At 36.7% G+C, this 12,430-nt stretch overlaps 1 protein-coding gene across 1 annotated transcript in view; it reads left to right on the top strand.

Moving 5' to 3' along the window:
- The window catches only part of LOC306849579 (serine/threonine-protein kinase mTOR), a 148,033-nt gene that overhangs the window by 124,779 nt on the left and 10,824 nt on the right, over window positions 1-12,430 (top strand). Inside the window, exons 42-53 of the mRNA XM_079384722.1 lie at window positions 176-274; window positions 1,421-1,543; window positions 2,001-2,183; window positions 4,516-4,650; window positions 5,033-5,207; window positions 5,611-5,746; window positions 7,651-7,798; window positions 8,413-8,535; window positions 9,047-9,129; window positions 9,232-9,304; window positions 9,422-9,496; window positions 9,913-10,048. Coding sequence (XP_079240848.1) covers window positions 176-274; window positions 1,421-1,543; window positions 2,001-2,183; window positions 4,516-4,650; window positions 5,033-5,207; window positions 5,611-5,746; window positions 7,651-7,798; window positions 8,413-8,535; window positions 9,047-9,129; window positions 9,232-9,304; window positions 9,422-9,496; window positions 9,913-10,048 — 1,489 coding nt within the window. The remainder of the gene's footprint in view (window positions 1-175; window positions 275-1,420; window positions 1,544-2,000; window positions 2,184-4,515; window positions 4,651-5,032; window positions 5,208-5,610; window positions 5,747-7,650; window positions 7,799-8,412; window positions 8,536-9,046; window positions 9,130-9,231; window positions 9,305-9,421; window positions 9,497-9,912; window positions 10,049-12,430) is intronic.

Here is a 12,430-nt window from a genome sequence, read left to right as displayed (position 1 = left end):
TAGTTAGATCATGGTCGTATTATCTTACACAATTAAGCTTCCAAAACAAATGTATGTTGTTTTAAGGATGTTTGCATACTTTTTATACTAAGGAAAATTACGTTATCGTTACAAACTGTACATTTCACTAGAAAACACAGAAAAAAACATGTATTATCTTCTTCCTTTCAATCAGGTGATTCCTCAACTGATAGCTCGAATCGATACCCCACGTGCACTGGTGGGACGTCTTATTCACCAGCTACTCACTGACATTGGCCGCTACCACCCCCAGGTATAAAACAGAGTAATGATCACCATGCATTAATAAAAACATCAATTAAAAAAAAAAAAGAGAGAAAGAAACATTTGTGTAGATTAATAGAGTAATGCACATAGGAAGCCCATCTCCATAATAAAGAACATCTCACATGTTCTTAATTAAAAAAAAAAAAAACACATTTTTGAAAATCGGTCTGTTGTCTGTTGGAAGTGTAACGAATGAAAGAGTCCCGTGTCTTGTCAAACTGTCCAATGCTGCCTTTCAAGATGTACCTACTTTGTTCCAGATGTAGGCAAGATGTCAGTTCCTCATGCCATAGTTCAGCTGTGGGAGAGTCAGTCCTTTTCCACAACAATAATAACAGCTGTTATCAGATTACTGTATATTTGAGGAATTCATGACGAGCTTGATCAGCTTGAGCTAGATCAGCATAATCTGATTTGCATTTATCATAAAGAGGTGATGCATTAGGGGGGGAATCTATGCAATATCTGGCAACACTTTGCTTAAAGCCTTTATGTATTTAAAGGTGAACGTGGCCAAAAAGAAAAATGGATTATTGTATTTGCCTCATTTTGCCTCTGATATCCTGTTTGCTGATCGCCTGGCCTCTACCTGTTCTACAGCTGATTTTGCTGATAGTATATTGGACTATTTGGCTTGACCTGCAATTGCATCTCTCTTGTAGTGAAATATGTGACAAACAGAAACAGGGTATTTAAGCAAACATGTGCTACATGGTATCCAAATGACTAATCACGTCTTCTGGTTTTTAGTTTAATTAGTCAAACATAAAATAAGTATGTATATATTTAGAAAACTGACATTTCAGTCTGAAAATAAATTTGGATGAAGGATGAATAGGAGTAATTAGTGAAGGAAAAGTAGTAACTGGTATCCAGACCAGATGTGAATTCCTTCAATACAGTTTTAAAATATGAAAAATAATCAGAATACCTCATGACATTGACAGAATGAGTGTGTAGAGTTATAATCTGTAACCTACAGATATTACACCCATACGACCATTTGTGTTATTTCAGTTTCTATGACTTCACTGTTATTCTTAAATGACAAAAAATGACTAGGTGTGTACAGACTTGTTGTGTCTGTGAATCATAACCTGTGTTTCCTTGATTTGTGTTTGCATTCTTAAAGGCTTTGATTTATCCTCTGACTGTGGCCTCCAAATCCACCACCACTGCCCGCCACAACGCAGCCAACAAGATCTTGAAGAACATGTGTGAACATTGCAACACTCTGGTCCAGCAAGCCATTATGGTACGAGTACACACTCAGTTTGACTGTCTGAAAAATAAATGTTTTATTAGGTACACATTGGCCATTTTAATTTATGGGTCAAAGTGTGTTCAGCAACATTTCAGTCCCATGACCTTGATCAGGCATTTAATCCAACACACAAGATCAACAAATTTGAAAATACAGCATAGCCAATGCTCACATTAAACTTATGACATAACAAAACACACTTAATCATTGATTAAAAGTATTTTCTTCAAAATGTCTGAGAATAAGACTTCAATAATAAGAATAAGACTACAAAAACACCCAAAAGGAGTAAAAGCTTGTCTGATAACATATTGACAACAATAACACCTTACCAGCATTGGTAAGTGATTTTTTTAAAGCCGGGGCTTAGCCAAGGGTCAATTATGATCCAAAACAGCTGTGAAAAGAGAAATTACATCACATGGTCGCTGCTTCTGTCTGTGTTTAGGTAAGTGAGGAGCTGATCAGGGTGGCTATTCTGTGGCATGAAATGTGGCACGAGGGGCTAGAGGAGGCGTCACGTCTGTACTTTGGAGAGAGGAATGTCAAGGGAATGTTTGCTGTCCTGGAGCCCCTACATGCCATGATGGAGAGAGGGCCACAAACTCTGAAAGAAACATCCTTTAATCAGGTAAGTCCATATGGAGCAATTTGTAACCAAACTCAACCTTTCAGAAACATTTTTGTATCTTTATTTTTCTCAGGAAAGTGCATTGTACTGTACATTGACTGTTAAAACTGATTAAAGATGTCAAAACATAAAAGAATGCAGAAATAACACATGGCTTCTTATACATATCTTGTGTGTGTATATATAAAGTAATATTTATTTTTACAGTGATCATGTTACACATATTATTTGTCATTATAGCAATGAAGATGTCCTAAATATAATAAGGACGCACTGTAAAAACAGTGTAGTTCATTAGGATTATTCAGGATGTACTTGCGTAACATGAACTATAGAGACTGGCTGTTTTACCAAATGCCTGAAAAATACAGTTGCTCACTGCAGATTTCATCTTCATTTTAACTGCTTAATGATTACTACGATTAGGAACAAGACAGGCTACAAAAATGCAAACACTATGTACCAAGATATATTTTGACTTAATCTGCATTAATGTTCTGTGATAATTAGCCACTGTACATTTCTATTTTCTCCAAAAAAAAGTCATTGTCTATCATTGAAAAGAATCCACTAGATAATAAAAAGTAGTAGTTTACTCTAATGTCAAATATGTATTACTATTGTTTCCCTTGTTCATGGAAAAGCAGGGAATTGTAAAATTCTTATCTCAGGGAAAGTCGTAGAAATTAATTCAATCTTCATCCATGGAAGTCATGGATAAATCATGGATTTTTTATAGTTAATATATTTTTTATGTATTATGCACTGTCCTAAAATATTTAGTCAGTGTTACATTGCACTAAAATAAAAATTGTAATACCTTTATTTATTATTCTACAAGCATTTCAAACTACATACAACTTGATCACTCATCTGCAGTATTGTTCTTAAGGTCTTAAAACACTACAAATAAAGAAGAGTTGTGTATGTGCCAGCTGCAGTGGGATTTTGTGTGTACGAGCACACATCTAAAATCCCACTGCTTGTGATCATCCAGCTCTTCGCTACTAATATATACATTGTAAATATTATTATACGGCATATATAAATCTCCCACTTCTCCCCTGCTTTCTCTTCATACCTCATGCACATGCAGAAAAAGCATGTGTGCTGCATTATTGTGACTCTAACTAAAAAAACTAATCCACATCTTTACATGGTGTGCATTAAAACGTGTAAATTTCTTGATTCCCCCCCCCACACACACACACAAAAATGTTTGATTGCAGAATATTTGTATGTCGAAATTTAGTCTGTCATTTGTTATTTATCTGTTTATTCTTGTTAAAACATATGAGGGGATGGTCTTGTGCATTAAACTCCCAGGCTGAAAATAGGCCTCATTCCGGCCCTGGTCAGGGACATCTGAAGTGACAAGCAGCTCATCAGTCTTTTATAGGCTACTCAGGATGTGTAAACATCTCCTGTAAAGACCTTATGTGTCGGAGAAACAAGCACTTGGCCATCTTTAGAATTTAGTGTTGGCATTTCCGTTTTTGTGGTAGCTTTATTTATTTCTATAGCATAGCTGTTGAAGAGTAATTACCTGATGAAGTGGATTTAGTTACTAAAAACCTTATTTGTTTATTTCAGTAATGGAGTTTAAATTATTATTTGTTCATTGAAGTAAAATGGATGTAAAAGTTTTTTAGTAATCCTTAAATTAAATATAGAAATACTTATTTTAAATCCCATACCAGTGCTATTTTTAGAATGAATGGTTTTGAAAGTTTTGCTTAAACAGCAGGTTTTGCAATCCATTATTTTGCACACAGTAAATGCAGAAGTGGATAATGATTAGTCTATATGTTGTTAGCCTGCAGCACTTTCTGAAACACATTTACAAGAAGAACATTCTTAGTGCTTATGACTATTGAAAAGATTCATGTTTGCATCACTGGACAGAAGACAACTCTTCCTTCCCACTTAATGCAGGTGTTCCATATCCCGATCGTCAAGCAGATGGATGCAAAATTTTAACGAATAACATTAATCCACAAATGTGCATACATTTGAGCTAAGTAATGACTCTTCGATAAAGCTGTTTTATAGTTGCTGCAAAATGTGTCAATTATGAACAAATCTGATTCATCAACACTTATTGAACTTAACTAAATCAGTGCTGAACTGACTGAAGCTGTAGAAGGACACTATTGTCTTATTAGAGCTGCTTTACAGAAACAATTAGAATTTTACTTATATTTGATGAAGTCATTGATTCTTTTATTTTCCTGTGAAGCTGCTTTGAAACAATCTCTTTAGTATAACACGACATATACATAATGGTGACTTGACCTAACTTTCCTTTTTCTAACTGTGGCTGTGGTTTCAGGCTTATGGCCGAGACCTGATGGAGGCGCAGGACTGGTGCAGAAAGTACATGCGATCAGGTAACGTGAAGGACCTGACGCAGGCCTGGGACCTGTACTACCATGTCTTCCGCAGGATCTCCAAACAGCTGCCACAGGTCTGCCCGTAGCGTTTCTTGCTGGTGTATTCCTCAGAATAGTCTTTAGATCACTTACATCAGCCTGCAGCAGTATCATAAATCGTGATGTCCTAAATGTTTTTAAAATTGAAAAATAAACGTTTTTTTTACAATGGTAAAAGCTATCAAACTCACAAGAGGCATGTGTGATGATGTTAATCTCATAGCAAATACAAATGTTCAGGATGAAGACTGGCATTAATATTACGTGATGATATTTTGTTGTTATAAATTTCTGACAGTGTTGATACAATATCAGCTTTGAAAAGAAGTGCATTTTTAAACATAACTACTTCTGTCAAGATATAATTTAGTAATGTTTCATAAAATGATGTATTCATGCATATTTCTTTGTCCACAGCTCACTTCGCTAGAGCTTCAGTACGTCTCACCTAAACTACTTATGTGTCGTGATCTGGAGTTGGCCGTCCCTGGAACATATGACCCCAATCAGCCAATTATACGTATCCAGTCTATTGCTCCCTCATTACAGGTCATCACCTCCAAACAGCGGCCACGCAAACTCACCATCATGGGTAAGAGCCAAGTGAAAATGAGCTGGTTTGCATAGGCTGTCGTAAATATCAGGGGCAAACAAAATGAACAAGCACAAATAAACAGTTCTACATCTGATCAGGTCCATAGCTTGCTCTGAGCAGTGGACAATATTGAGTATTTTTTTTATTATTAAATTCACATATTTTTACGTAAATTTATAGGATATAGCATGTTTTTTTTGTTGTTGTTTTTTCCCGATCTTGTGATATATGGCATGCAGTCCGCAGGTCCTGGTGAAGGCATCTCTGTTCTAGTGTGTGAAAAAGACATTTTGTTGTCTTTTTTCCATACAAACACATGCTGTGATCTTGGTTGTAAATGCATGTGTGACAGTTAATACGGTGAGACAAAGCTTTTTCTGTTCTGTTCTGCGCCCTGCAGGTAGCAACGGTCATGAGTTCATGTTCTTGCTGAAGGGTCATGAGGATCTACGGCAAGACGAGAGGGTCATGCAGCTTTTTGGCTTAGTGAACACTCTACTGGCTAATGACCCAGCCTCCTTGCGCAAGAATCTGAGGCAAGCCTCTTGCATTCAGGCATCAGAATCTCAGAAAGTGTTGTTCTTTGAAACAAATTATATCAGGCAAACAAGACATCGCTAAAGCAAATTATATATTGGTACCTTGTGTATTTTTTCTAAAATTGCTTAAAAAGATAATTTTGTTTTTCGAATCAGTGGAATCAATGCTAAATAGATTCATAATGTTTGACACAAGAAGTATATAATACAGTAAAAATGAGTAGTTGACCAATACACAGTATTACCATGGCAGGTATATCAGCCAGTATTTTGCATGGTACTGGCACATATGCAAACATCTGCTGCCCTTCAGGAGTTATATAAGTATTGCATTGATATTAAGTCTAACTTTTGCAACTGTAAGATATTTACATATTTCTCAAAAGACAAAATAACTATATACGCCGACATCATGACCATCAAAAGTTTATCTTAACGTAGTGTGTTGCCTGCTTGAACATCAGTGAATGTTTGTTAGGTTTTGTAATAGTTGTGCTTAAGTCCCTCAATTGTCCTAAATGTAAAATGCTGGACCCGCAACATAATATTTTTATGACCCCTTTTATGTCTTAAAATAATAAACAGCTTGCAGATTCTGCAATAAACTTATGAGCATATTTTCACTAAAACATTTTAATACATAAAAAAAAAAAATCACACAGGGACTTCAGTGAACATTTTAAGTGATGATACAAACTAAAAATTGAATAAGCATTATTAAATCGATTCCTAAAAGATTTCCAGAAATTAACTGAACTGAATTTGCCAACTTTAATACTTTTTTGCTACTGAAGTTTATAGCAGATGCAACTCATGACACCCCAGTGCTGGGACACAGTAACATACTCACTTTTATGAGAAATTGATCATCTCCAGTCCACCTAAGCTGCACGTCTTTGGATGGTGGAGTAAACTGGAGCACCCTGAGAAAACATGCTAACACCGAGAGGAACATGCAAACTACACACAGATAGGCTTCCTTGCTCAGCCAGAACTCAAACCTAGGACCTTCTAACTGTGAGGCAGCAGTGCTTCCTGCTGAGCAGAGCTGGTATTACAGTGGCCTCCTCAAATATTGGCATTTGTTTAATGTTCATGCTTTTGGTCTTTTAAAATATTCACACAAATCTAACTGTTAATTAATGTAAAATGTAAGTTTCTGACACCCCCTCATACAATATACTTGTTACATTTATTCATTTAGCAGAAGGTTTTATCCGAAGCAGCCTACGTAACCGAAACGTAACAAGCTCTGAATCTTTTTCTGTAAAAGGTTGAGCAACACATGGCAAGGGAACTAAGACTGATGTGACATGCAGAAAATGTCTAGATGTTTTTAAATCTGTTTTGTTGAATTGACGTTGAGCTAATTTCTTATATAGCCATTTCCTCATTTGTGCAGCTCAACCTTTTGTCTCACATGGAGTAATTATTCTGTTTTCAGGTCTATTTCGCAGTGATCACTAAATGAATCTGGCCTGATATTTATATCCCAGTAAAACCATGGTTTATCTTTTTTTTTTTTTTTTAGTTAAATGTAAGATTTTAAGATTAGGTTTTAATTGCTCTGGAGAACTTAAAAGCATACAATATGGATGAAAAGATACTTCAGTTAGATTTTTATTCATAAGGATTTCTAGACGCTTTAGAGAAAAAATATTTAAATATATATTTATATTTTTAAGAATAAGAATATTTTTATACATTTCAATTTTTTATTTTTTTTTTCCTAAAAAGACCAATTTTCATAGCCCATTATTTACCAAGTGCTCTAATATTTACGGAGGGCGCTATACAGTGCTAGTCTACTGTTTCTAAATATTAGCCAGTTCTGTCAGTAGGTTTTGATGCTCTGATTTTTGTGGCTCATATTTTCCTCTAATGAACATGTCTTTGAACAGTATTCAGCGCTATGCTGTTATTCCACTCTCCACCAACTCTGGTCTGATCGGCTGGGTTCCTCACTGTGATACCCTGCATGCACTGATTCGAGACTACCGAGAGAAGAAGAAGATCCTACTCAACATTGAACATCGCATCATGCTTAGGGTAAAATGTTTCAAATAGAGCTTCATGTATGCCATTAAAGTCAAAGTCAAAATTGAACGTTTTTACTTTAGTAAAACACTTTCCTGGTCTTACTATGAACAGTTCAGCAGTGCATTTTATTAGAACGAAAGAAAATGTTTGTCTATAAACGTCTTTAAAAAAATACATTGCATGGGAAGGTACATGTTTGTTTCTCTTCGTTTTGTTGTGACCAGGACATATTATATTGTGAACGCCACAAAATATTAACTTGTGAGAATGTGATTGTATAGTATGTCATGGCCACGAGATCATTGTGTTAAAGTAATGACATCCTTTTCTCTTGCTCACAAGTTTAATGCCTAAATAAGCCTGCGTGACCATAGCATCATGGGATTATCAGAAATGGAGGTTATATTATATTAGTACATTATATTAGTACATGTGAATGTTCCCTTAACATAGGATCTCATGGCTAAGAAATTAGAATGTCATTACCTCTTGGTCATATTATGTTCCCACAAGTTAATATGTCATGGGCACAACAAAACTAACTGCGGATGGTGTGGGAGGACGTGAAGAACTGAAGAAGTAAAACTGATCACTGTTGGCTAAAACTGTGTCATTTATGGTAGATGGCACCTGACTATGACCACTTGACTCTCATGGAGAAGGTGGAGGTGTTTGAGCATGCAGTGAACAATACAGCAGGAGATGACCTGGCCAAACTGCTGTGGCTTAAGAGTCCCAGCTCAGAGGTTTGCAATCATCATTAACTTTCACTCTCATCAAACAATTGTGTTGTATATTTAGCATATGGTCATATTTTCTGTTATCAAAGTCGATTCCAGTCACTTCATCTCAGTGCCCAAATAGATGTGGGTAAATTGTAGAATATATTTAGGGGCACATGTAAATAAAACCAGTCCATGCAGGTCCTTAAAAAGCCCTAAATATCTTTAAATGTGTAACAAACATTTTAATTATCATTTTGAGAGGTCTTAAATTTGGGGGACAAAATGCAGACACATGATAATCTAATATGATTATTAAACTTCAAAAGGCACTGATTTAATTAATTAAATATGAGCGCTGCTTGTTTAAATTCAGAACTTTTTCTGTTAGTGGTGAAATTTATATTCCATTTAATTTTACCATTGTATCCACAGAAATTTAGTTGTTTTAAGAACAAAGTGGAAAAAAGAGATTCTATCAATTAAAATTATTATTTTAATTTATTTAATAAAAAATGGCTACCTCTTTGTACAGGTTTGGTTTGATAGGAGGACCAACTACACCCGCTCACTTGCTGTCATGTCCATGGTTGGCTATATCTTAGGGCTTGGGGACAGGTACAAACTAAACTGGCATTGCTTTTTTTATCAACTCTCATCAAACTAGTTTATTCATTCTTTATTTATAACATGCATAATCTTTTTTTCTTCCAACCACAGACATCCTTCTAATCTGATGTTGGACAGGCTCAGTGGAAAGATACTGCATATTGATTTTGGGGACTGTTTTGAGGTAGTTTTTTTATATATATATATATATTATAAACAACAACAAATAAGCAACATGCAGTAAGTTTTGTTTATGACTGTTTTATTTATATATATATATATATATATATACACATTTAAGGTTGCAATGACCAGAGAAAAATTCCCTGAGAAAATACCTTTCAGATTAACCCGGATGTTAACCAATGCCATGGAGGTAAGATGATCTGGTTGCATGGGGGTGTATTTGAAGTGTTGAAGTCCAAAATATTTTTTTTCCCACCTTGCCCTAACTAGTAACTCTTCTAGATACTGGGAAAAACAGTGATCACTATTAACTAGCATGCATATTACTAGCATATTGGCTGTTTATTAATATTTTTAAAGCACATATTAGTGCCTTATTCTGCATGACCATATTTTATATCCCTTAATCTTACACCATACTTAAACTTTACTACCTTACTAACTATTAATATGCAGCAAATTATGAGTTTATTGAAGTCATAGTTAAAGCAAAGATAGGTAGTTAGTTAATAGTGAGAATTGGTCCCCAAACTAAAGTGTGACTGAAACGCCCTTGCATTGTCTATGAATCTTTCTGGCTGCCTAACAGATCATGTTTCCTCTCAGGTGACCGGACTGGATGGTAACTACCGGATTACATGTCACACGGTGATGGAGGTACTTCGGGAACACAGGGACAGTGTCATGGCCGTGCTGGAGGCCTTTGTCTACGATCCATTACTCAACTGGAGGCTTATGGACAGTGAGCACATAACTTCAAAAGACTTAACAGGATTGTGTGGCTCTGGTATTAACATGGGTATACACTGTGCAAGGTTAGACACTTGGGAGGTTGTGAGACCTTTGTGAGCCTATGAGTCAGATAACCTGCTAATCATGACAATGCAGTTAATACATAGTTAGGCAGACATAGTTAGGCAGCTAGCGTGATAGCTAGCATCAGCTAACACTCAGCTGATTGTAACTCTCCCCACTACAATTAAATAATATATAGAAGTTCATCTGTACTCACACTTGCCTTAGTCTGTCACACAGATATGCGCTTAACAGAGTGGTGCTGAGTGAAATAGATGTATTTCTCATGTCTGTGAGGCAAGTAGCCTATACGCTAATTTTCAGTTCATATTTGTGACACGCATTTGTGATACGACAGAAAGAACAGTTTGTTTGTTTGTTTTTTACTGTGCAAAAGCAAAATGTTTGATAGGCGAACATTTGAATTTCCGGCCCAATGTACTGTAATTATCAAGTCAAGTCACCTTTATTTATATTGCACTTTTAACAATACAGATTGTGTCAAAGCAGCTTTCCAGTATAAAGAAAATAGCGTGTCAAAAGGACAATATTTTAAGACTCAATTTTCAGTTAAAGGCAGTTCAGCATTGAATTCAGTGAAGTCATCATCCAGCTCAGTTCAGTTCTAATAGTATTTGTGCAATCAAGTCGATGATATCGCTGGAAATTAAGTGTCCCCAACTAAGCAAGCCAGAGGCGACAGCGGCAAGGAACCAAAACTCCATCCGTGACAGAATGGAAAAAACCTTGGGAGAAACCAGGCTCAGTCGGGGGGCCAGTTCTCCTCTGGCCAGACGAACCAGCAGTTTGTGCCGAGGACTCATCTGGTTCCCGAGGTCTTGTCCCGATGGCCGTCTAGGTGACAAGGTCTTCACTGGGGATCTGTCTCTGGGGCTCATCTAAGTGTCCTGGTCTCGGCTGACATTCGGGGCTGTAGAGGTCATATCTAGGTGCTGATCCACCATCTGATCTGGATACGGACTGGATCGGGTGGCTATGGTGATCTCGGAATAAGAAAGAAACAGACTAATATTAGCGTAGATGCCATTCTTCTAACAATGTAACAAGTACATTGTGTGTTATGGGAAGTGTTCCCGGTTCCGGTTTACCTAATTAATGCAGCCTAACAGTCCTTTAACGGATTTGAATTATAGAAATGTGTTAGTGTGTTAAGTGTAAACCAGGTTAAAGAGATGGGTTTTTAATCTAGATTTAAACTGGCAGAGTGTGCCTGCCTCCCGAACAGTGTTAGGTAGATATTCCAGAGTTTGGGCGCTAAATAGGAAAAGGATCTGCCACCCGCAGTTTATTTTGATATTTTAGGTATTATCAAATTGCCAGTTTTGAGAATGCAATGGACGTGGAGGACTATAAAGCGATAAGAGCTCGCTCAAGTACTGAGGTGCTAAACCATTCAGGGCTTTATAAGTAATTAGCAAGATTTTAAAATCTATACCAGGGGTAGGCAACGGTATGGAGTGCCGATGTCCTGCAGATTTTAGCTCCAACCCTGAAAAAAACCTCCCCTGCCTGTAGCCCTAGTAATTCTGAAGACCTTGATTAGCTTGTTCAGGTGTGTTTGATTAGGGTTGAAGCTAAACTCTACTGGACAGCGGCACTCATGGACCGACTTTGCCTACCCCTGATCTATACGAAGTGTAATAGGGAGCCAGTGCAGTGTTGACAGAACCGGGCTAATATGGTTATACTTCCTGGTTCTAGTAAGAACTCTAGCTGCTGCATTTTCAACCAGCTGGAGTTTGTTTATTAAGCGTGCAGAACAACCACCCAATAAAGCATTGCAGTAATCGAGCCTCGGTCATGAACGCATGAATTAACGTTTCTGCATTTGACATTGAGAGCATAGGGCGCAATTTAGATATATTTTTGAGATGGAAAAATGCAGTTTTACAAATGCTAGAAATGTGGCTTTCAAAGGACAGATTGCTATCAAATAGCATTCCTAGGTTCCTAACTGATGAATAAGAATTAACAGAGCAGCCATAAAGTTTTAGACAGTGCTACTGTCAGAGTTGCATGCAGAGGTTTTAGGTTGATAATTCTGTTTTTTCAGAATTTAGCAGTAAGAAATTACTCGTCATCCATTTTTTTATATAAAAAATTGGCATGTTTCGTCGGGCCGCAAAGAAATATAGAGCGGAGTATCATCAGCATAACAGTGAAAGCTAACCCCGTGTTTCCTGATGATATCTCCCAAGGGAAACATGTAAAGCGTGAAAAGTAGCGGCCCTAGTACTGAGCCTTGAGGTACTCCATACTGCATTTGTGATCGATATGATATGTCTTCATTCACTGCTACGAATTGATG

Source organism: Barbus barbus, assembly GCF_936440315.1.
Source record: "Barbus barbus genome assembly, chromosome: 29".
Classification (NCBI taxonomy): Eukaryota; Metazoa; Chordata; class Actinopteri; order Cypriniformes; family Cyprinidae; genus Barbus; species Barbus barbus.
Note: the sequence above shows the minus strand (reverse complement) of the source record. Positions and strands in the feature narration are given on the sequence as shown.